At 46.8% G+C, this 25,518-nt stretch overlaps 2 protein-coding genes across 4 annotated transcripts; one reads left to right on the forward strand and one right to left on the reverse strand.

Annotated features, from left to right (window-relative positions):
* Positions 1 to 1,926: 1,926 nt before the first annotated feature.
* GTF3C2 (general transcription factor IIIC subunit 2) lies at positions 1,927 to 24,653 on the reverse strand. 3 transcript variants are annotated; one of them, XM_035000781.1, is made up of 20 exons: positions 24,550 to 24,653; positions 20,563 to 20,658; positions 15,477 to 15,747; positions 14,996 to 15,317; positions 14,137 to 14,422; positions 11,631 to 11,725; positions 11,148 to 11,225; positions 10,928 to 11,026; positions 9,602 to 9,829; positions 9,317 to 9,428; positions 9,008 to 9,116; positions 7,893 to 7,918; positions 7,588 to 7,717; positions 5,198 to 5,342; positions 4,931 to 5,092; positions 4,648 to 4,735; positions 4,102 to 4,230; positions 3,507 to 3,659; positions 3,267 to 3,374; positions 1,927 to 2,975 (listed from the first exon to the last, which is right to left on the reverse strand). In XM_035000781.1, the coding sequence occupies exons 3-20, from the start codon at positions 15,721 to 15,723 to the stop codon at positions 2,757 to 2,759; spliced, it is 2,736 nt and encodes a 911-aa protein (XP_034856672.1). In that variant the 5' UTR covers positions 15,724 to 15,747; positions 20,563 to 20,658; positions 24,550 to 24,653; the 3' UTR covers positions 1,927 to 2,756. The 3 variants fall into 3 exon arrangements, with proteins under 3 accessions (XP_034856672.1, XP_034856673.1, XP_034856674.1); XM_035000782.1 differs by having other exon boundaries at positions 20,563 to 20,651; positions 24,550 to 24,647; XM_035000783.1 differs by lacking the exon at positions 20,563 to 20,658 and having other exon boundaries at positions 24,550 to 24,646.
* Positions 20,301 to 20,677, forward strand: LOC118007699 (60S ribosomal protein L39-like). The gene has a single exon (XM_035000791.1). The coding sequence runs from the start codon at positions 20,307 to 20,309 to the stop codon at positions 20,460 to 20,462; it is 156 nt and encodes a 51-aa protein (XP_034856682.1). The 5' UTR covers positions 20,301 to 20,306; the 3' UTR covers positions 20,463 to 20,677.
* Positions 24,654 to 25,518: the final 865 nt, after the last annotated feature.

Consider the following 25,518-nt stretch of genomic DNA (forward strand, 5'->3'; position numbering starts at 1 on the left):
CACTACAGGTTTTTCTTTACCTCGGCTTAAATATATTTCTAGAAAGAGCCACTTTTAAACAAAGGGATCCACAACTAAAAGTGTTTGGAAACCACTAGATTAGGTGATTTCTTAATCCCTTTTCAGCTTTAACATTCTAAAATTTTGTCAATATAGTGCAACAGCCTTCCTAGGGTGGTGGAAACTACTATAAGATCCCTGGCAGATTTGTCAGGCTGGCAGCCTTCACTTAACTATATTCAGGAAACCCACACTACAGGAAGCAGCCATACCTGATTCTTTCAGGTATGTAACCCTAACCCTAACCCTAAATCTCACTGATTCACACCAGCGAGCCCTGACCGTTCACCCGTAGAAAGTACAGGTCCTGACAGCTGGTGAGTCAATAGACCTGAGTGGAACCAGAGCCGGCTGATCTGGGAGGCAGAAGCTCTAGCCCCCACTTACTCAATTCTTGTATGATTAAGACAGGGAGAATCCTGTCACAGGTACTGGAGAAACACAATGAGGAAGCAAGATATTTCGATGTCACACTTAAAGGCTCCTATATGCAAAACACCATGCCAGGAGTGAATTTACACTAGTAAATTAATAGGAGACCAAATGTGGTAGGATGGAAAGTTGTTCTCTGAAGTCAGACTGTCTACTTTCAAATCCCAGCACCACCACTTAGTAAAGTGACCTTATTCAGACTGCTCAAACTCTCAGAATCTTATCTTTACAAGTAAAATGGGGCAATATCTACCTCATATGATTAAGTAACATATGCAAAATGCCTGAAATAGATCAAGTGTTTAAATAAACACTCATGTATCCTCTTTTCTTCCTTCCCTCTTGAGAACACATGGGAGGGAGAATTTTTAAGAGAAATCTGGGAAGCTCCTTGGTAAAAGGTGAAATCTGAGCTGGGGCCTTGAAGGATGAGTGTGGCTTATGTGGAGATGATGGAGGGAACAGTGTGAGCAAAGGCACAGGAAAAAAAGTACAGGAATCCATGGATAGTATAAAGTGGATATATTGGGAAGGAAGGTTGAAGTAGAATGGCCTTCAGAGAAAAGGGTTTATGGTAGAGAAAGCAAGGGCTGAAAGCATTCTCCTGATTTTCTTTTGGAGGTAGAGACCAAGGCTAAGAGTCAGGAGCAGGAGCAGGGCTGCCAGCACCAACCTACAGCCTCAACAGCATGGGTCCCCAGGTCCCATCTTTTCTGCCACAGAAGGTGGAATTCCATGATGCAATGTCAAGGGCCTGCCGTGGAGAAGCAAATCTTCTCTGCAATGGAAGGCACTTCCCTATCAGCTCAAAAACAAAACCGGCATAACCTGAGCTTGAACACAACAGGATGGTACAATACTTGCGTCCTTTGCACCGACGTGTGTTGTGATCTCTCTGCTGCTAATAGTCCGGTTGCCTCCAGGTTCTATTTCCTCTTCCATACCGGAAGGAAACTGAACTGCTTGATGCCTATCTTCTTGACATACGATAAATTCCCTACACCCAAGGGGCAGAAAGCTGTTCCCAGGTATCTGGCCAACCAGTCCACAGTGCCAGTGGGTTTTGTTCCAGGTAGGCACTAAGTTAATCTCCACTCCCTTCAGTTGGAGCTGGCTGTGTATTTTCCTCTTTTCTGAGGTCATCTGACTACTTCCCCCAAACTTGATTGTACTCCCATACACTCCAAGACTATGGTTTGCCTATTTCTCATTGCTGGGGTCTGTCTTTGGTTAGGAGGCAGTACTGCACTCCCTATGAGTCTGCAGCATCCCGCAAGAGGACTCTAACAAGAGAAGATATAACAATACATTACAGTACTTGGGTTTTAAACACCTCCTATATAAAGATTTGAAATAAAGTAGCTAGACATGTTTAATAAGTCCACAATGTGACAGTATCATGAAGGACCAAAAATCATGACGTGTAAAGAATGGTTAAAGTAACTGAAGATATTTAATCTACAGAAGAAAAGACTTGGGAAACACATGATAGCTATTTTTAAATATACTTAAAAAGGCAATCACAGGGAAAAATGACTAGATTTCCTAATACCCATGGTGAAATTTATAGAAGTATACTCTTTGACTTGATATAAAGGAAGATTTTTTTAAAACATGACTGCCTAGGAGTGTTCAAGTAGGGTCAGACGACCAGTGATTGGGAATATTTCATAAGCAGGAGCAAGTAAGATCTGAGCCACTGTTCTCCTGGTAGGGTGTTTGTGGTGTTCCTCAGTTAAAGAAGTACTGTAAGCAGCTTCAGTCCAATAAATTACTATCACCCCTCCTGGGCATGTGTGTTGGTTACTCTAAAGAGGAAGTTGAGAAGGCAGTAATACTGGATCCTGGAATATAGTCACACAGGAGCCTTCATGCGGATACCCCCTCCAGTTCTCCAAACACCCACTCACGTGTGGTCTCAAAAACACCCAGTACCTTTACTTAGCTTTACCCACTTCACAATATGCTCAATATGAGCTATTTGACTTCCAAGCCTAGGTCAGGCCTGAGTGTTACTCATGAGCCATAGCTGTAGGCTGAGGAGCCTTGAGAGTTTCTGGAGGGATAGCCCCCCCGCCCGCAGGGGGCTGTGATGACAGAAGTCTGTGGAAGGAGAGGTATCTAAGGAGTCCTGGCAAGGCAGATCTAAAGGTCCAGGTCTGGCAGCATCACTATCCATGAAGACCCCAGTTCCTATGGCTCTGTGCATGGGGGGCCATTTGTTCCTGGCAGATTTCATTCCAAAGGTCCTGTGTGGACCACGACTAGGGACCGGGCAAAAGGCGATGGCTGGTTGGAGGGAAGCCAGGCCCTTTAATTGGGGAGGACGGCTGGAACATAGCACTGAAGTGGGCTCGACTCTCAAGCTGCATACGGTGGCCCAGGGGTGAGGTGAGTCCACGGACAAAATGGATCCGAACCAGCCCAGACTGTCCCCCAGATACCAGCCATCCATAGGAATCCAGGTTTGGGCTGAAGCGGACCTGAGAAGAGAATTGAAAGCAAGAGAGATGTTCACAGTTGGTGCTTTAGGGTGAATCCTAGTTCTAAGAAGGGGAGAAAAAGGGCAACAATCTGAAAGGATAGGACCATGATGGGGTGAGAGAGGCAGGAAAGAGGTAGGTCTATCATGCTGTGGAGGATCAGGTTGCCAGAGCGGTCTTCCTTCCTTCCCTCTGCTACCTTTTCATCCCCCGTTTCATTGATCGTAGCTTCAGAGCTGGGAGGAAATGAGAGTGAAGAAGGGTGGAGAAGATGAGAGACAAGGTTTTTACCTTGTGAATAGCCTCTAGCTGCAGCCGGTCCAGGCAGAGCTGCGAATGCCCCTCTCCTTCCTGCATGCGCAGCATTGGCTCCCTATGGAGGAGATCGTGGAAGGAACCCTGGGGAGGAGGGAGAAAGCCAGCTTCTCAGTCTTGCATCTTTGTGCTGCAACTCCTTACAATGCCCTACTGTACCAGGACTAAAATTTTCTTTTTTAAAATGCCACACCCATTCTCCTGGCCTCAATTTACCAAATCTGTGTCTTGAAAGAGCAAGTAGTGATGGTTGACAGTTTCAGCGTAAGTTCGAGCTTTGGGAGGGTTGGGGGCCTCAGATGAAGTAGAAGAATGGTCTCGACCTTCAGGGCTGTCCTGATACGGCATCAGATCTGCTTTATATATAGGCTAGAAAGGAGACCATGAGATTAGGTCCTATAATACTAGACAGAATAAAAGAGAAAATTGATGGGGCGCCTGGGTGGCTCAGTCGGTTAAGCGTCCGACTCTTGATCTGAGCTCAGGTCTTGATCTCAGGGTCGTGAGTTCAAGCCCTGTGTTGGGCTCCACGCTGGGCATGGAGCCTACTTAAAAAAAAAAAAAAAAAAAAAAAAGGAGAGAGAGAAAATTGGTTTTGGGCAAGAAAGACTTAAAGACGGAAGAAGGTAGTATGTTTAAACACATGCACAGATGCACTAGGGTAGGGAAGATGATGTACAACTTTGTGCTAAGACTTCCAGGGACAATATCAGGTCTGGGAGACCTAATCCAAATTTACAGTTCTAACTTAGGAGGTCATGTGGATTAGGACCCAACAGATGGTGCTACCATTAAATATTCATATACGTACGAATCTTCTCTCTACAGGTCGCTTGACATTTATTGGGTTCAGTGCCATATCAGGCAGTATGGCTGCAATGAGCTCCCCGGATATATCTCCTGCGGCTATTGTCCCAAGCCAGTCGGATCCTGAAAGACTCTAATAAGAAGAGACAGATTTCTTTCATTCATTCATTCACTCATACTGTTTCCGTTCTGTGAGCTGGGAACAGCCACACAGTCTGAAGTGGAAGACACACAGAAAAACAAAAATGAGTTTATCGGATGGAGGGATGGGGTCACTGGGGGATGGACATTAAGGAGGGCACATAATGTAATGAGCACTGGGTGTTATATAAAACTGATGAATCACTGAACCCTACCTCTGAAACTAATAATACATTTTATGTTAATTAGTTGAATTTAAATAAATTAAAAAAAAAGTTTATCCTAACATTTATCCCTGACAATACAGTTACCATACATCTATCTACTTCTATGCAAAACTACTGCCTCTTCCCAACCACCAGGAGGTGAGTAAAGGAATCGTTTTCCTGTGTAATGAAGACAGGCTCACCCAGACAGTGCCTTTTCGAGGAGCAGTGAAATAGGCCTTGAAACCAAGGTAACCAGCATCAATATAATGAATCCCACAAAGTCCATAACTGTAAGAGAAAGACAAAATAAAACTTTCTTTTCTCCAAAACAGCATTCATTTCCCTTTCCCAATTCCTTCCAGAATTCAAATTACCTCAATGAAACAACTCTCACCCCTCCTCACCCCACACTATCTGGCACACTTTGCACCCCAACCCTTAGGGCCTGTCCCTAGAGCTCCTCCCATCTGCATCCTGCCGTACGAGGCATAGCAGTTGTCCTGAGCCACAGTGACACCATTGTAGGGAAGCAGCCAGGCCAGCTCTGTACTCAAGAAGCGCTTGATAGAGTTTATGGGTTCATACGGTCGTCGAAGGTCCCAGAATTTTATTTTGCGGTCACTCCCCGCAGAGACGAGGAAATGACTGTGGAAAGAGGGCAGAAGAGGGAGAAGATCAAATCTGAGCAAGTCTCGGAGCAGCGGCCTTCCCGGGCCTCACCTCCCACCCCACAGCTCTCCTGTCCTGTACCTGTTAGCTTTGCACCACTGAAGGGTACGCACAGCCTGGTCATGGGCTAGGAAACACTGGAAGGGGTAGAGCTTCAAGGAGCCGTCAGAGAGCCGTATCCGCTGCAGGGGTGAGTTAGTCGGAAGGTTCCAGAAAACCACCATGCCTGAGACAGGGATAGAATGTATAGGTATTAGAGGCAAGTTCTCTCTTCTTTTGCTCTAATATCTTTCTCTGGGCTCCTAGGACCTTTGCCTTTACCCTCAGATGTGACCCCCTTATGAAAGGATATAGGGATCATGATTAGCTAGCCAACATTCCCTCCGTGGTATTTTAGCTCCAACTCTCATCAACAAAAAATAGCTCAGTCTGGGACTTGTGGTTGAAAGATAGACTGAATACACCCAATAGCCTCTATTCCCTACTAAATAGAAACAAAGGGATTTATTTATTTATTTTTTCAAGATTTTATTTATTTATTTGACAGACAGAGACACAGAGAGAGAGGGAACACAAGCAGGGGGAATGGGAGAGGGAGAAGCAGGCTTCCCAATGCGGGGCTCGATCCCAGGACCCTGGGATCATGACCTGAACCAAAGGCAGACGCTTAATGACTGAGCCACTCAGGCACCCCAAAGGGATTTTTTTTCTAAAAGCATAAACCCTCTAGGACAAGGGTTGGCGAACTACAGCCCTTGGGCCAATACAGCCTGCTGCCTGCTTTGGTAAATAAAGTCTGACTGGAACAGTGACACCCATTCGTTTACCTAATGTATGGCTACCTTCATCGCTCAATGGCAGAGCTGAGTAGTTCCAATGGTCAAACAGCCCACAAGGCATAAAATATTCACTATCTGCACCTTTAGAGAAACGTCTGCCAACTCTGCTCTAAGAGAGAACAGGCAAGGAGCCAAAAGCAACAAGATGCAGAGAAACAGAAAACAAATGAACAAATAGAAACTAACTCTGCTGACCCAAAACAAGCTGCCCCCTGACCAGGCTGGCAGAGGAAGGTATCAAAAGCATAACGTTGATAAAAATAAAAGACAAATTAAAGAACAGTAAGAATTTATTTTTTTTAAAGATTTTATTTATTTGAGAGAGAAAGAGAGAGCATGAGTGGGGCAGGGGGAGAAGCAGACTCCTTGCTGAGCAGGGAGCCTGATGCGGAGCTCGATCCCAGGACCCCGGGATCATGACCTGAACCGAAGGCAGATGCTTAACCGACCGAGCCACCCAGGCGCCCCAACAGTAAAAATTTAATAAACAATAGCTGGGGAAACTATTTGTAGCTAAAAACTCAGGAAATGTAGCACCTATGAACCTTTCTTAGAAAAGCTTATTGGCAGCGAACTCGAGCTGAGTCGTATCGGTCACGTGGCAACAAGGGCAGACTGAGAGGGACAGACCGGTGGACATGTGTGATCATTTCAATGCAGAATTGTAACTCGGGGAATTAGGACAGCAAGACAGCATCAAGAATGATGCACCCTGATGATGTAAGAATCACCGCACCAAAGGAAACACACATAAAAGACAGAGAAGGACAGGAAGAAGCGTGAGAGTGCTAATTTCCTGACCTCCTGGGCAAGACTACTGAGGAGGTCTAACCGTGAAATTGTCGCCTGTGGACTTCAACTACCGGAATCCTCTTTATCTATGATCCTTTTCTCTCCCCTTTTAAACCTTAAGAGTATCTTTAAGGAACTAACATCTCTGTGGTGAAGGAACATTTATGGGGAGCTTAGACCATCTCTCAGTTTCAATTCAGTCTTTCTCTTTTATAAAAATTAAACTGTAATTAAATTTCATACATTTTCATTTAAAATAGCTTATGTAGGGGCACTTGGCTGGCTCAGTCGGTGGAGCATGCGACTCTTGACCTCGGGGTTGTGAGTTCAAGCCCCACGTTGGCTGTGATTACTTAAAAATAAAATCTTTAAAATAGCTTATATAGTATAATCCCATCACTATAGAATGCTCTCTCTCACCATCTGATCTTTTTATGTTTATATATGCATAGAGAACTCCATGAAATGATGTTCATCCCCTCTTTTTATTTTTAAAGATTTTATTGAGAGAGAGCACGAGCGAGTGAGAGCATGAGCTGGGGGGAGGGGCAGAGGGAGAGGAAGAAGCAGACTCCCCACTGAGCAGGGAGCCCAATGTAGGGCTCGATCCCAGGACCTCGAAATCATGACTGAGCCAAAGGCAGACGCTTAACCTACTGGGCCACTCAGGTGCCCCTGTTCATTTGTTCTTAACTATGTTTTTCTGAGTAGAAAAATTCTAGTGACTTTTTTCTTTCTTCTTTGTATTTTTTTTACATTGCTTAAACATAATGTCCAGCATTGAACCAAAAAGGAAACCACCACCAAAAAACAAGCATATATAAAGTTTTGTTTTTTTACCATTATAGTAGCCAGCAGCCAGGTGGTGATGGGGCCGGGTGGGCATCCAGGCCAGGCTAAGGCACTGACCGCACTCAGAGGGGTCCGAAGCTTGCATAGACCCTACCTGAAGGGTTGCCACACATTGTACCTGCAGGGACAGAAGAGCCGGGACTAGGGTTAGGGATACTTACCATTTGCAACAAAGGCTCAAATCAGTGTTTAATTCCGCAGACGGGGAGAGGCAGAAGGAGACTCACTGTGGAATCAGAAAGGGAGGCTCGAGAAGATGGAGCCTTGGCTAAGGTAGCAGATTCCTCACTCACCTTATAGATGGCGGGCTTCATTGCATCTGTGAGGGAAGAAGAGCAGTAACTGATGCTCTGGGAACAGAGGACTGACGTCCTGCCCTGCCTTGCTCTTAGATCAGCCCCCCCTGATCTGACAATGACCTTCCCTGACAGCTATCTTTCCTCCAGCACATTGATGAATCTACCTCTACCTGCCCCCATCTTCTTTTTCCCCCCTGTTGTACTAGAGTGTGTCCTTCCTCCTATCAGAATGGCTAATTGCTCCACTCCGCTCCCTCCCCACCCTCTCTCACCTTTTCCAGAACTTCGCTCATTTGGTTATCTTTCCTTTCTCCTGAATGATCCACTTTCTCTCTCCCTACTGGGTCATTCTCATATTCAGACATAAACATGCACTACAGTCTTCTAACTAAATGAAACAAACACACAAACCAAACCCTTCTTTTCCCCCTTATTCACCTCCAGCACCACCCTCATCTATGTGTTCTTCACAGCCAATCTACTTGAAAGAATTGTCCATGCATCTGTCTTCACTTCCTCACTGCCTATTCGCTCCTCAGCCCACTCCTCTGCCAGACCACCAAATATGGGATTTCTCGGGGCTCAAACCTGGGTGCCCCCTTCCTTACATACTCAGTACGGCTGAAAAACAAATTTGACAAACAGGAGATGCCTCTCGTTAACCCCTTCCTCTTCTGGCTCATCTTCAGCTCTACATTCTCTCCCTCTCTTCCCAACAAAGAGACTGTGTTTATGTGTACGTGGCAGTTAGGCCAGGAGAGGTCAAGCACAGGACTGGGGGAAGGAGAAGAGTATGGCAGGGGAGATCAGCCTTAGCAGTTCTTTACACAGCCAATCAGCTGTGGCAGCAGGAGGGGAGAGCCTGAGAGCACAGAGCAGGGAAAGGGGGAGAAGGGGAGTGGGCTGAAAGAGCCCAGTGATAAGACTGCAGGAGAGAGTACCCCTTGCAGGCTGCTAAAGAGAGAGGTTGAGGACAAGAGGTGTGAAGTCAGAGTGAGTGGGGTGCTAAGTGAGGCTCTGTCCCAGAAGCTGGGCCGGGAGGACTTTCAGGAGAGATGGACAGGCCAGCTATGGTAGCACCACGCCCCCTGGGCTACTGTGCTACTCACCTGGGGACTGCTGAGCCAGCAGGGCCTCCGGATGGGGCAGACTGAACAGCAGCACCTTCCCGTCGGAGCAGGCAAGAGCCAAGAGGCCCAACCTGGGCAGGAGAGGAGCCTAGAGGGGGAGACCAGATCTGTGCTGAGGCTTGCCGCCTTCAGGGCTTCTTAGAAAACTTTTGAGGTTCTGGTCCCTGGAAATGACAGGGATTTGCTGGGAAGCCTCCATCCTCTGCTCTCTGTCAACTCTGGGAACTCATAGGGCCTCTCTGTTCTGCCTGTGAGTCCTAAGGCATCCCACAACCAACACGGAGGTACCTTCCGAGGGGTGCCTGGAAGTTCCCATGCTCCACTGGGGCAGAACTTGAGGTCCCAGATGCAGCCGTGGTCACAAGCAATCCCATAGACAAAGTGAGCCCTGTTGCCAGGACTGAGGAGAGAAAGTATATGGGGCAAATGGGCAGGGAGAAGGGGCCGAGGGCCGCCAGAGCCTGTGCTCCGCCCCGTCTCATCCAGGCCCCCCAGCTCCCCTCCCCAGCTTCCCTGCCCAGGTTATCTCCTCCTCAGCCACACTCCCACGGCAGCGCCCCAGCCCCACCTCACCAGCTTTCCTGTTGCAAGGTCCCAAGGCCCCAGACTTGGAGCAGCCCAGGACCCGAATGAAGCTGGCTCAGTGCGTGCGTCTCATTCATGTCAGGGCTGGAGAACAGGGCCACATACTGCGAAGCTGCCGCCCCCTCTGGCACCGGACACCAGTCCAGAGCCCAGAGGGGCCCCCCCGTGAAGAAGGACACATCCCAGCGCTCTGGGTGTGCTGTGATCGAGCTAAATCTAAAGAAAAATCGAAGATGGGATGAAGAAAGGAATTAACAAAAGGTATTAAGGACTTCAGTAGGTGAATGGATAAATTAACATCCAAACAATGGAATATTATTTGGCACTAAAAAGAAATGAGCTATCAAACCATGAAAAGGCATGGAGGAACCTTAAATGCATATCATTAAGTGAAAGAAGCCCACCCCAAAAGGCTACACACTGTGTGATCCCAACTATGGGACATTTTGGAAAAGGCAAAACTATAAAGACATCAAAAGATCCGTGATAGCGACGGGTTAGAGGGGAGGGCAGGATGAGCGGTTAGAGCACAGAGGATTTTTAGGGCAGTGAAACTACTCTGTATGGTATCCTAACAATAGAGACAGGTCACTACACATTTGTCCAAACCCACAGAAAGCAAACACCGAAAGTGACCCCTAATGTAACTTATGGACTTCGAGGGCTGCTGCATCAGTAGCGGGTCATCAACTGTTACACACGTGCCCTCTGGTGGGGGATGTTGATAACCGGGGAGGATGTGTGCATGTGGAGGAGGGGACGGGCGTATATGGGAGATCTCTGCACCTTCCTCTTAGTTTTGCTGTGAACCTAAAACTGCTCCCAAAAAATGAAGTCTTTAAAAAAAAGAAAAGGTAATGAGGACAGAATGGGAGCTCCAGCTGGCGCCGGTATGAACTGGCCTAAGCAGGGGCCAGAACAGCAAGAAGGTCTATGGGTGAGAACAGTCCTGAGCCACCATCTGTATCTGCCTCCTTTCCTTCCAAAGCCTGTCTAGCTCTAGTTCACCTTCAAAGAGGAGAGGCTGTGCATTCTGGTCTACTACAGTGTTCTCTCCAGGGCCAGTCTGTCTGGGTCTATCTGAGCAGATGTGACCTGGTAAACTGGCCCTCCATCTCCCTCACTTCCCTCAGTCTGGCCAGCAGTGATGAGCACTGCAAATTAGAGCGGGTTAACCAGATCTAGCCAGGACTCCTACCTTGGGACCCCCTGGAACAGCATCAGGGGAAGAACAGGGCCAATCTGTCATCCCTCTCAATATTCATTTTTTCTATTTCTATCTCCTAGAATCAGAAACAGATACGCAATCTTCACCTGTTTATTCGGTAGAGTGTGCCGTCCTCAGGAAGTCCTTCACGCTGGACAGAAAACAGTGGAGACTTCTCTTCCTGGGGCAGGTAGGGAGCCGCCTCCCTGGTGGCAGGGGGAACAACAGTGTGAGTTTGGAAGTTTCACCCATCCCAGGATTCCCTGTCACCCTCCTGTCTTTAGGGGTGTCACCCCTTCCCAGCTTCAGAATCTCTCTTTAACTTACAGTTCAGATAACAAGTGCCACTTCCAGGCCAACGGAATCCATTCTGCAAACTCCCAGTATGAATGCTTCTGCTCTCGGCTAGAGGAACAGAAGAAGCATGAATGAAGGAAAAGAAATTCTAGCGCAGCGCTGTCCAGTAAACCTTTCTACAATGATGGAAGTGATCTATCATCTGTGCTGACAGATACACGAGCCACTCGCTCCACGTAGCTACTGGGCATTCGAAATGGGGCTAGTGTAACTGAGAAACTGGACTTTTAATTTTAATTAACTTTAAATTACATTTAAATGGCCAAACACAGCCAGAGGCTACTATGTTGGACAGCACAGCTCTGGAGCTCTCGCCTTTGGAGCAGTGCCTTTTAGCTATGAATGTCTTCAGGGTCCTGCCCTGGGAGTGCCCTCTTTCCCATGGCCCCACTTCCAGATGGTCCTTTGCACGCCACCACCTTCTCATCCCCAGCCCCCTTCCTCAAGTCTCACAGGTCCTTGGTGAGATGGAGGCACTTCCAAACAGGAGCCATGATGTGATTTGGTAAGCCATTGGGAGCCATTCCCCGGCAGTGTGGCTTCTGCTTCTGAGGAGCCAATGGGAAAAAAGTATAAGGGAGAGAATTTTATAGATAAGACAAAGTCCCCAGAAGGCAGCTGTCCCAGCTTCTACTTTTCTTGGCTCTGCTTCCTCTCTAGCTGACTTATCAGCATCTTAAAAGACTGATGTTTCTGCCATTACAGTGACTTCTCCACCTTCTGCTCCCACTCCTCCATCAGAACTGCAAAGCCTGTTCCGTATTTTCTGTTCACCTTCCTCGGTGTCTCCAAGGCATTTGGTTCAGAGGACTCCCATTTGCTTCCTGAAACCCCTGCCCCATGGGAGAGCGTCTCCTTATTCTTCCTGCCTCTCTGATATTCCCCCACCGGCACTCCCTCCTCTGACAGGTTTGGGTAATGATGGTGTTTCCCAGAGTCCCTCTGTCTTCTCCTCAGCCCTCTATACATATACTCTCATCCCATGTCCACGGCTTTGACTACCATCGTTGACTTCTTAGTAAATGTAAACTTTACCCAGTTTTAGCTTTCCTACAAATTCTAGACTTTTACAGTGTGGTGCCAACCCATATTATAGAGCCTAAGGCAAAAGGAAAATCAGTAATACAGTTCCTGTTTTTATTTAAAACTTTGATATTTTGTTCACCATAAATTTGTTGCATTTTTTTTTTAAGATTTTATTTATTTGAGAGAGAGAGTGCGAGACAGAGAGCACGAACGGGGGAAGGGGCAGAGGGAGAGGGAGAAGCAGACTCCCCACTGAGCAGGGAGCCCAACACGGGGCTTGATCCCAGGACCCCAGGATCATGACCTGAGCCTAAGGCAGATGCTTGGCCGCCCGAGCCACGGAGGCGCCCTGCATTACCTTTATTTGTTAAAATGTTGCATCAAAATATTTATCTTGATTACTGAGGGGTTTGGTGTTCCCTTAAATGTTGTGCTTGAGACAAGGAAGGCACACGTCCATGCACATGACTGGCAACCAGACATCTCCAGTAGGACAGCTCATGGCACACAGGCACCTCCAACTCAGCATGTCAGAAAATGAGCCCATCACCTCCCCTGCTCACCCTCACTCCTCCCCTGCTCCCACCGTTCCTCTGTCCCGAAGTCCAGCACTTAAGAGCACCATCTAAGCTAGAAACTCCTACTCCTTCCTTTCCAGCAACTGCCAAGTGCCGCTAACTCTCTAAAATGTCTCTTGCACCTGCCCCCCACCTTGGCTTGCTTCACAGCCTGATCCAGGCTCTCCCTATCATGACCTGGATAACCAAAGCTGTCTTCTGACCTATCGTCCTAACTGATCACGTTATTTTTCTACTTAAAAACCTTTGTTGCACAGAGTTTCTGTGATGATGAAAATGTTTTGGAAGGGGCGCCTGGGTGGCTCAGTTGGTTAAGCGACTGCCTTCGGCTCAGGTCATGACCCCGGAGTCCGGGGATCGAGTCCCGCATCCGGCTCCCTGCTCAGCGGGGAGTCTGCTTCTCCCTCTGACCCTCCTCCCTCTCATGCTCTCTGTCTCTCATTCTCTCTCTCCCAAATAAATAAAATCTTAAAAAAGAAAAGAAAAGAAAATGTTTTGGAAATGGGTAACAGTGATGGCTGCACAACACTAGGAATGGCCTAATGCCACTCAGTTGTATTTTTTTGTGGGGGGTTGGGGGGAGCAGAGGGAGAGGGGAGAGAGAATCTCAAGCAGGCTCCACGCCTAGCATGGAGCCTGACACGGGGCTTGATCTCACAACCGTGAGATCATGACCTGAGCCAAAATCAAGAGTTGGATGCTCAATGGACTGAGCCACCCCGGCGCCCCCAAAATAATTTACATTTTTAAATGGCAAATTTTATGTTATGTGTATTTTACCACAATTCAATAAACATACAAACACCTGTGTTGGCTCCTACCAGTCTGTCCTTCCATCCTCTCAAGTTTAATCCCCCGCCCCTGCTGGTTCCGCAGGGCATTTCTATACCTTTGGGAACTTGCTGAGAGCTCTCAACAGCTCTGCCTGCTTTAGTGCCCTGTCCTGGGAATTCCCAGGAAAACCACTCTCTCTGGCAAACTCCTGTTCACCTTTCAAGACCTAGCCCAGCTATCACTTGTCTGTGAAGCCCCAGCAGTTCACTGCCCTCCTCGACACGCCAAAAGCATTTGGTTCCCTCCTGGTGAAGCCCTCATCACACAGTGGAGTCTGTGAGGCAGGAGGCTGTCTTAGTCATGTGCGTTTCCTAGTGCAGAGGAGGTACTTGATAGCTGAATGAGTAACCTCATGCACTTACATGCCCAGCCCCCGCCTGCTCAGCTGTTTTTTCGTTTCTTCGTTTACTTATTTTGGTCATCAGTTAGTTACTAGGCCAAAGCTTTCCGCTAGGGCACCCTGCAGACCCCCCTAACAATCCCTCTACCTCTCCATTTGCTTTCTTGTTCACTCAGATTACCCCTGAAGTGGATCCTCGTGGGGTGCTTTGAGGCACCACAGGCTCAGGGTCAGAGGAGCTCTCACTTGGGCCCTCGCTTTCATCTCCATCTTCAGCCTCAACCTGGAGAACGAAGTCTTCATCCCGTGCAGTGTCATCTTCTTCTTCTCCACCTTGACAGGCTGCCTGCTGCCGGTTTTTCTTCGGTTTGGCAGGGCTGCTCACCTTGGGGCTCTCAGGACAGGACACTGGAGCCGGCAGGGCCGTTGAGAGCTCTTCAGCCAGTTCCTGAAGGTACAGAAGTGCCCTGCGGGACAGGGCAGAGTCAGAGCCATACTCACAAACACTTAACTGAGAACCCACTTTTCCAGACACTTGACCGATTATCTCACTGGATCTGCCCAGTGACCCTGTGAAGCAGCTATTCATTTCCCCTCCCCCTTTGATAAAGAACCAGAGATTTAGGGAAGTTAAGGGACTTGGCCAAGAGAGGACTCAGATCACATATGTGGAATCTGAACCCAGGTCAGCCAACTCCAAGTCCAAGGCACTTGCACTCTACCACAGTTAGAGATCAGTAAGAGCCCAGAGAAGAATGGAAGGGCACACAGAGACCAACAGATACTGGGCAGGGAAAATCACAATGAAGACCTGGAGGAAACTGAAAAATGTGACAGAATACAAGGCACAGAAAGCAATCTCCTGGACAAACAAAAAAGTTGCTGTGGTAAGAGCTAGAAGATGGCTCAAGTCCCCAGAACCCAGACGCTACCCCCCGCTTATCTGACAACTCGTCACAGCCTCTCAGCTCTCCAACATCTGCCCCCGCCAACCCTTCACCCCGACCGCCCTCCACCAAGGTGTGCCCCACAATCCTTACACTTGGGCAGCCCTTCGGCGGGGTCGTTCCCCAGGAGGGGTCTCAAAGTCCTCAGGAGGCCTCTTTGGAGGTGGAGACTCTGGCTGATCTAGGTCTTTGGACAACTTCAGCAGTAGCAGCTCTGCCTTGGACCTTCGACCTCGTTTCTTAGGCATGGGGGCGGACAGAGGGTTGGATTGATCTAAGAGACCAGGAACCAGAGGGGCTGATGGAGGATTAGGTTGTTGGGGCCTTTTGGGGCCTTTCCGTGTGCTACCACCTCTCTTCCGGCCAGGCTTTGAGGCCCTAGGCTTTGAGACCTTTGACATCTCTGAAGAAAGATCTGTAGAGAAGAATATGGGTGAGATGAGACCAGAGTTCAAACCTCTGTGGAATAGATTATACCATACCCAGGTCGGTAAGATACTGTGAGCTCACCCTGCTCTCTTTCATCTTAAGCTAAGCATGGGGAGATAAAAATAGGAAAGGACAAGGTACATACCTTGCTGTTCAAGTCTGGAGAGGCTTTCTTGTTCTGCAGGGAGCCTCCTCTCATCAAGAGAATCCTCAAATCCAGGCAAAGGTGTAGGTAAAGACATCTCTATGGAAGCCTCAGCACTAGTTGTTTCTGAAGAGGCCTTGACATCAAGCTGATTTAGCACCTCTTGTCCAGGAGAGACTACCACAGTCATGTTCCCCACGGGGCCGGCCTCCCCCAGGGCAACACAGCCGACCCCGCAGGTATCCATCAGCACCCCCTAAAATGGCTGCCCCTGCATAGAGACATACACATGAGTAGAAGGCAAAAGGTATTTGCACTGGCTCAGATTTTTCTACTTTCCTATCTTTTCTCCTCTCATCCCACCCACTGCCCACCCCCAGCCAGAAACCCAATCACTCCCTGATCACTCATTCATATAGCAACAATTACTAAGCATCTTCTATGTCAGGCACCGTTCTAGGAACTGGTAACATGACAATAAGCAAGACAGACAAGATCCCTGCCCTCATGGAACTTACACACTAGCAGAGCTAGCGATAAACAGATAATAAGAAAGCTACCATTTATTTACTAAATGCTTACTATGTGCCAAGCATTATATTCTTCAGCCTGTTTAATTTAAAGCTCTTAAGTTTATTCGTAAGGATAATGCAGTGAATGAACAATTATTCAACTTCTTTCCTTAAAACCCAATGAAATGAATCACTGTCTTCCCCTCAAAAAATAAAAAGAGAGGATGAAAAAATCTTCCTAAACCTCCTAGGAACAGACTGCAAAGAATAGCTGCCGAGGGGTGGCTGGGTGATGGACACTGGGGAGGGTATGTGTTGTGGTGAGCGCTGTGTGTTGTGTAAGGCTGATGAATCACAGAACTGTACCCCTGAAATAAATAAATTATATGTTAATAAATAAATAAAAATAGCTGCCGATACATAAAATTTAGACCAAATTGAAGGAGGATGCCTAGAGCTAATATCCATCTTTGTGAATACTAGTCAAGGAATAGATTTATTTAATAATAAGTAAGAGTTCTCTAGTGCCCTGCCATTAATCTTTTACTTGAATAGGGGAGGTGGATGGCTAGGAGATAATTAAGGAACATCCTACCACATTAAGAGACCTTTCCCACATTGAAGAATGGACTAAAAAACTGTCATGAATCTTTTTTTTTTTTTTTTTTTGAGAAAAAGAGAGAGAGAGAGGACTCATGCATACACCAGAGCAGGGGAGGGGCAAGAAGGAGAGGGAGAGTCTCAAGCAGACTCCTGCTGAGCGCAGAGCCTGAAGCAGAGCCCAAGGCAGGGCCCGATCCCATGACCCTGAGATCATGACCTGAGCCAAAACCATGAGTCAGTCACTTAACCGACTGAGTAACCCAAGCGCCCCTCTTCATTCTTTTTTTCCAAACCCAGAAAATCATTTGTGCAACCATGGGCAAAAGTAAACTGACAGAGATAAACAAAACACTGAACACCAAACCAAAAAGCTGAGCAACACAGAACTCTGCAATGGCCCAGTTTTTGGCCAGAACAATCTGCCTGTCTATGACAAAGGAGAAATAGCTCAAATCTCAGGAAGGAATCCCCCATAGATCTGTATATGCCTTAAGGATGTTTAACAGAACCAAAAGTAGTATACGATGTTGCTTCCAAAATGCCTAGTGGGCCACAGGAACCAGAAGGAATTGTTTTAAAGGCTACAGAGTAAGAGACTGAGATAAAAGAAACACAAAAGAAAAAACCTACAAGATGACATAAGATATGACTATAACAATAACCAAAGATCAATTCATCCATTAAAAAAAAAAAAAGAATAAAGATTTGATTTAAAAGCCAAACTATATCCTTTGAAAGAGATGTCTAAAACAAAGGAACTCAAACAGTTGAAAAGTCAAAAGATATAAAAATACATAGGGCAAATGTAGGCACAAAAAAAACAGGAGTTTTGTTAACAACAAAGCTGAATTCAGGGGAAAAAGTATTAAATGGGACAAAAAGGGAATACTTGATAATAAATAAAACTTCAAATTATATAAAAGATAAATGTCATGAACTCTTAAGACATCAAATGACATAGCATCAAAACAAAGCAAAATCTTCAGGAAATACAAGAACTACTTTTTTTTTTTTTTTAACTAATTTATTTTTTTAAAGACTTTATTTGTCAGAGAGAGAGGAGAGAGAGAGAGAGAGAGAGAGAGCACAAGCAGGGGGAGCTGCAGGCAGAGGAGAGGGAGAATCGGGCTCCCTGCTCAGGGACTCGATCCCAGGACCCTGGGATCATGACCTGAGCTGAAGGCAGACGCTTAACCGACTGAGCCACCCAGGCGTCCCAAGAACTACTTCTTTTAACCACTGACAGATCAAGTAGATAAGGACAGAGAAGACATGAATAAAATGATTATTTGACCTCTCTATTGGTCAAGGTTGAGCACATAGAACAGAATCCTCTCTAGCCAGTTCAGCTAAAAGGGATTTACTACCGGATATTACATGCATGGTTCACATCAGTGGTTCCTAAAGCATGGTCCTGGCAGCATCAGCATCACTTGGTAATTTGTTAAAATGCAGATTTCCAGTCCTATCCCAGACCTACTGAATCAGAAACTCTGGGATGGGGCCAGCACTTTTTGTCTTCACAAAGCCCTTCAGATTATTTGGATGCACATGCAAGTTTGAGAACCACCTGCAAGCAGGATCACTGGGAGGGTTGGGGGTGAGGAGGGACAGTTTAGGAATAAGGGCTGGTCAAAATGGGAAGTTGTCTAGCAGCTGCTGGTTCAAGAACCACAGGACCTCTCCTACGCCATGATGAGGAGGCACCTGCGAATCAAGAAGTTCCTGCCACAGCTGATGGCTCCATGAACTGCCTTGCACTCATCAGAAAGTGACCTGACTCAAGAGCGAAGACCCTTCTCGGCTCCCAGGTCAACAATCATACCCCTGCCACAATCTGAACTGGCAAAATGTATGGCCTGCCTCTCTCCTCTCTAAACTCGGGTCCAAATTTGAGAGCATTTGACTGGCAAGACCTATCATATTCAAAATCTTGGATGGAAAAAAATTCCAGGAATTGAAATTTCTAGCTTTCCAGGCTCTCAAGTGGAGGTTTTTTCCTTCTCTCACATCCCACTGACCACACTGTAGAAGGTGGGATCAGTGTCTTGTCAGTTCCTCTCCGAATGCACCTGTAGACCAGCAGTCCTCCCTATCTTGTAAAAACTGTTCCTTTGAAGTCCGTAACATTCAGCTAACCCATTGCTACTCACTCACTGTAATACACTGGACCTTGTCTCACAAATCCTTTTAACCTCCAAAATCACAAAGACATCCTACTATCTGATCACAACCTCCCATCATTATAGCTAGATTGCTCAACTACTATCACTTTATCTATTCTTCAACCATATCAAGCCACCATCATTGATCTCTCCAGTTTCTCCCGGTGTTGGCCACATCCAATCTACCTTAGATTCCTTTATTTTAATCAGACTTTTGTTGATAGTATGAAGTTCCTTTCTTGTCTTTTTGTTCCACAGGACTGGCAAAATTTAAGCCCTGGATGAACCAACCATCCTTTTTCTCTACGCATGCATCTAAGCTGCCGGAGTGCTAGCAATCACCCTTTCTCTCGTCAGCCCCCACATTCCCTCACCCCCAACCTCTGATCCTCTGGTTCTCAGCAGATGATTTTGCCTCTGATTTCCGAAACAAAACCCAAAGCCATTATGTGGGACAGACTTCGATGTCTGGTCAAGGAGCCTAACATTCCCTGCATCTGAACCCCTCATCTACTTTCTAAGCCCAACTTCCACTTGTGTTCTAGCTCTACTCCCCCATCTCTTAAGGACACTGGAATTGTTTAGCCTTTTCTTTTACATTGGTTGTTTCCAAACTGCATGTAAATGTCTCTAATTCTCATCTTAACACACACACAACAATCCTTCAACCCACATTCCTCCTCCCTCTCACAGTCAAACTTTTAAAGAGCTGTCTGCCCTTGATGTTTTAATTACCCTGCTTTATTTTGACTAGAATATTGCCCTCCAACTCATCACTGAGGCTGAAGTCATCAATAATTGCTGGGTCAACTAATGCAATGGGCACTTCTCAGTCTCATTTAACTTGATCTCTCAGCAGCACAATCGCTACTGACCACACCTTTCTCGGAACATTCTCTTTTCTTCAGAGGCAGTTTAAGTGCAATGAAATTTCAGATTTTTACAAAATCTTCCTCGATCTTTTACAGCTGTCTCACTCACACCTATTTGGCAGCCTCTTTGTTTCTTGGCAAATGTACCTCTTTTTTCTTTCCAAAGCATTCAACTTGGTTTGCTTTCTTTTCTTTTTTAGAATTGTTTTTATAAAACTTGTAGTTGACACAAAATACTTGTAAATACATGTAGAATGTAAAGAATAACAAAGTACCTATTTCTCTGCCACATTTCAACAAAGTTTTAATAGCAGTAATTCTTTCATACTCAAATTTCTTTAAAATTTAAACATATATCACAATTATATAAATATAATGACAAGTTAACTGACATAAAAAATGTTGAGAACCATTACAATGACTCTTGGCAAGCATTCAACTCAATCAGTGGAGAGAGAATGACCAGGCCTATAGGAGAAAAGCCTATAGGCTTCAAGCATTCAGTGTGCCATGGGCATCAGTCTGTACACTCTACAGAGGAAACGGGGAATGTCAGTTAACACAGGGAGCTAGTTAAATAGGTATCAGTTAAGAGAACTTCTATGTATGCCTTAAAGATTTTCCACATCAGCTCTTTTTCGCCGCCATCCTGCTCTGCATGGCTGGCTGCTTCTCAGCATGTCTTCTCACAAGACTTTCAGAATCAAGCTATTCCTGGCCAAGAAACAAAAGCAGAATCGTCCCATTCCCCAGTGGATTCGGATGAAAACTGGTAATAAGATCAGGTACAACTCCAAGAGGAGGCACTGGAGGAGAACCAAGCTGGGTCTGTAAGGCGTCACCCATCATGAGATGACACACTTAATTGGCACACATATTTAATTAAGCTGCGTGAAGATCATGTGTTCTATCATTCTGTAAACATCCTTCCTACCTGGCCGTAGACTTGTCTTATCATGGAAATGATCTTCTCTGTGACTACACCTCCACACCAGTAGGTTGGTTCGGTAATAAATGCGAGACCTTTCACCTCAAAAAAAAAAAAAAAAGATTTTCCACATCAGTACACACACACAGACACACACACACACACATATATATATCTCATTCTTCCTAGTTACTATCAAGTGTTCCTTAGAATTATAATTGTACCCATTTTACCACACCCTTGCTAGTCTTTAATTTTTGCCAATCTAATGCATGAAAGAATTCTTCCCTATTGTATTTATTTGCATTGTTCTGATAATGATTGAGGTTAGCAACTTCTTTTTATCTGTTGGACATCTATGTATCTATCTATCTAGCTATCTATATATATATTTTTTTAAGATTTGAGAGAGCGAGCGAGCAAGCGCACAAGCATGAGGGGGAGAGGGAGAGAGAATCTCAAGCAGACTCCTTGCTCAGTGTGGAGCACCACATGGGGCTCAATCTCCCAACATTCAAATCAGGACCTGAGCTGAAACCAAAAGTCAGTCACTTAACTGACTGTGCCACCCAGGCGCCTGGAACATCTATATACATTTTTTTTAAAGATTTTATTTCTTTGTCTGAGAGAGAGAGCATGAGCACAAACAAGCAGGGGGAGCAGCAGGCAGAGGGAGAAGCAGGCTTCCTGCTGAGCAAGGAGCCCAATGTGGGACTAGATCCCAGGACCCTGGGATCATGACCTAAGCCAAAGGCTGTCAGACACTTAACCAACTGAGCCACCCAGGGACCCCCATTTTTTAAAAAAGATTTTATTTATTTCTTTGTCAGAGAGAGAGAAAGAGAGGGGGGACATCTGTATTTTTTAATGAATTGCCTGTACATATAATTTGCCCATACCTCTACAGGACAAATCAGTCTTTTATTGATCTGTGGAGCTGTTATTTTTTTTTTTTAAAGATTTTATTTATTTATTTGAGAGAGAGAGAATGAGAGCGAGTACATGAGAGGGGGGAGGGTCAGAGGGAGAAGCAGACTCCCCGCCGAGCAGGTAGCCCGATGTGGGACTCGATCCCGGGACTCCAGGATCATGACCTGAGCCGAAGGCAGTCGCCCAACCAACTGAGCCACCCAGGCGCCCTGGAGCTGTTATTTTTGTTGCAAATACTTTGTTTCTACTTTTTAAAAAAGATTTATTTATTATTTTAGGGGGGGAGGGGCAGAGAAAGAGGGAGAGGGAATCTCAAGCTGACTCTTCACTGAGCTTGGAGCCATACCGGAGGCTCCAGACAATACCCCGAGATCATGACCTAAGCTGAAATCAAGAGTTGGACACAACCGACTGAGCCACCCAGGCGCCCCACTTTGTTTTTACTTTTTAAAAAACTTTGTTTATAATGTTTCTTGCTAAACTGAAGTTATATTTTCTGAGTTAAATTTCTCAATCTTTTCCTTTATGAGTTGTTTTGTGTCTTAAAAGGCCATTTCCTACCCTAATATAAACATATCCTATTTTCTTCTAATACTTTTTCTAGTTTGAATCTTAAATGTAACTTTTTTTTTTTTAAGATTTTATTTATTCATTTGAGAGAGAGAGAGAGAGCACAAGCAGGGGGAGCAGCAGGCAGAGGGAGAAACAGGCTCCCTGTTGAGCAGGGACCCTGACCGGGGATCATGACCTGAGCCAAAGGCAGACAGACGCTTAACTGAGCCACCCAGGTGCCCTTAAATGTAGCTCTTCAGTCCATGTGGAATTCTATTATAAGAGAAATGGGTATTTATGTACTTCATATCTGTCTCACTTGGAAGTTTCCTAAGGATCTTGGGGCGCCTGGGTGGCTCAGTTGTTAAGCATCTGCCTTCGGCTCAGATCATGATCCCAGGGTCCTGGGATTGAGCCCTACATCCGGCTCCCTGCTCAGCGGGAAGCCTGCTTCTCCCTCTCCCACTCCCCCTGCTTGTGTTCCCTCTCTAGCTGTGTCTCTCTCTGTCAAATAAATAAAATATTAAAAAAAAAAAAAAGTTTCAAAAGGATCTTGCCTGATTCACTATTGAATCTAGAACCTGGTACATGGTTAAGTGCAATAATTAAAACTTTGTTGATTTAACGACTAACTTCTCAAGCTGCAAAAAATCCCTTTAAGGATTCACTCCTGTAGAAGGCAGCAGCAGGGTATGGTGGTCAATTTCCATTTATGATTTCACAATACAAATTCTAGACACAAGGAAGGAATGTTTAATAAATTCGTGCTAGAGTTTACAGAAGTTTCTTTCTTTCTTTTTTTTTTTTTTTTAAGATTTTATTTATTTGACAGAGAGACAGCGGGAGAGGGAACTCACAAGCAGGGGGAGTGGGAGAGGGAGAAGCACGCTCCCCGCGGAGCAGAGAGCCAGATGCGGGGCTCGATCCCAGGACCCCGAGATCATGACCCGAGCGAAGGCAGACGCCCAACGACTGAGCCACCCAGGAGCCTCTCTCTCTATATATTTTTTAAGATTTTATTATTTATTTGACAGAGAGACACAGCGAGAGAGGGAACACAAGCAGGGGGAGTGGGAGAGGGAGAAGGAGGCTTCCCCGCGGAGCAGGGAGCCCGATGTGGGGCTCGATCCCAGGACCCTGGGACCATGACCAGAGCCGAAGGCAGCCGCTTAACTGAGCCATCCAGGCGCCCCGAGTTTATATAAGTTTACATCTGCACCTCAACTTGTTTGCAATACTGCTTCAAGGCTGCCAGGATTTCCCCAGTCAAGGAAAATAATTAGTTAACACAGTTCCTAAAGTATGGAATTACTTTAAACACACTGGTCTAATACACTGTTTCCCAAAGTGTTCCTATAGTGCAGCTGGTGCTATGCAGGATGATTTTAGTGATACAAAAATGAACTTTATTTAACTGTATTTATTTTAACTTGTATGAAAAACTCTAGCCCATGGGGGCGCCAGGGTGGCTCAGTCATTTAAGCCTCAGACTCTTGATTTCTGCTCAGGTCGTGATCTCAGGGTCGTGAGACCGAGCTCTGGAATCCGGCTCCCCGCTGGGCTTGCAGCCAGCTTAAGATTCCCTACTCCCTCTACCCCTCCCCCCAACTCCCCTCCGCGCGCGCGCGCTCTCTCTCAAAACAAAAACAAAAAAACTTTAGCCCATGAAACCCACGGTTTCATCTGTCTTGCTTAGATTGAAACTAAAGCACTTAAACTTGAAAAACAAACCAATTTAAAGAAAACTATTAAGAAAATAATAGTACATTAGATAAGAAGGGATGGCACAAAGTAACCAAAGGAACAGGAATGGCTTAAGTTTAACAATATGCCGCTAGGGCGAACAGGCTTCGTCATACACACTACACCTCTCTAACAAAGTGAGTTACTACGGGTGGGGCTGAAGTCGCCTCCTCCGCCTTCCCCATCAGACAGCCTACTTGCCGCGGGATAAAAGCACCAGAAGGGAAACATAACTGGCCCTTGGCTGCGCCAATGGGGTTGGAGCGCGCGGGGCACAACCCCGAGGTTAGAAGAACCTCATGTAGGAAGAGGCTGGGACACAGCCGAATGAGGAGGCTAACCCGCTACCACTCTAAGAGTGATCGCCTGCCCTTTCTCCGTCATGGGTGTGGGGGTAGCTTCCACCACTAGCCTGCGTTGGGAGCGAGCCCTGAGTTTTCTGAGGCTCAGAACTACTGTAGGTTCGCTGAGTCCGAGGGATGCAATGTAAGCAGCGCCGCGGCCGGGACACAGGATGCCGTGTTACCGCACCGCGTCGGGGAAGAAGGCAAGAGCCGTGATTAGCAGGGATGAGGGATGTCTGGTTGCAGTACAGAGGAGGTGGGGAGTGTGATAGTTTCTGTAGCAGCGCGGGGACTGCAGGTCGCGATGCTATGCAGAGAAGGAACCGCGGGGTCGGGAGTTGGTTCCCAATATCTTAGTGCTATGGGAAAAGGAGGAGGAGGAGTAATCGTGGGGCCCCCGCTCACCCCGCTGCGGTACACTCACCCTCACCAAAGTCCTTCCGGAAGTCCAAGTTCGAAGATGGCGCCGCCTGTCTGGTCGCGGTTTTATGACGAAATCTGGTAGCTACTCTTTATTGACCCCCTCCCCCCACCCCCCTACCGCCAACGCACAAGGCAAACACGTGAGTTTCGTGGGTACTTTGGCCCGAACACGTTTTCTCAGACTATGTATTCCATAATGCAGTGCGGCGAGAGTCCCGCGCCCTTTCGGAGCGGGCGAGGCTCCCGGGCTTTACCCGCGCCGGGGACGCTGCGTGGCCTTCTGGGAATTGCAGTGTCAAGAAAGGAAGATTGACGCCTGCGCGGTGACGGCCGTCGCGCCCCGCGGCTTCCCACGGGGCCTGTATGCGAGCCTCGAGTGTAGGGCGCGCGTAGGCCTCGTCGCCGCTGAAGCCTGCCTAACGGTCAAGGCTACCGGCCGTGTAGCGGACAGGGCCCGGCTGGAGTGAGAGTAACTACTCCGGCACCGTCCGAGCTGAGGACACAGACTGACAGAGGAAGCCTAGCCGCCGGCTGTCAGAGGATGACTGGGGCCTCCGCCGCGGGCGGCCACTCGTGAAGCCAAGGATGGGCGCTACAAAAACACAAACGGGGTTGGGAAAAGGACCCGGAAGGGAAACCAGTAGAGAAGCCTGGCGTGGGGACGCTACACTGTAATGAGCCTCAAGCTTGGCCCCTGGCCTTGGTTGGGCATAGGCCTTGCCCCACTCCCTCCCTGGGAGATGGGATGCGGGTGGACAAAGAACGTAACAAATTTCTGCCCTTTCTGAGACATTTAAAACCATATAAACTTTACAGGTCTGCGCATATTAACTAGGAGAGTTCAGGATGTATACATAGGGACAGGAAAGGGTTGAGTAAACCAGTCTTTCCCCCCCAAATTTCACCTATTAAATTCCCTTGGGGGCGCCTGGGTGGCTCACTCGTTAAAACGTCTGCCTTCGGCTGAGGT

This window comes from Mirounga leonina, unplaced genomic scaffold, assembly GCF_011800145.1.
Source record: "Mirounga leonina isolate KUSES-001 unplaced genomic scaffold, KU_Mleo_1.0 Mir_125, whole genome shotgun sequence".
Classification (NCBI taxonomy): Eukaryota; Metazoa; Chordata; class Mammalia; order Carnivora; family Phocidae; genus Mirounga; species Mirounga leonina.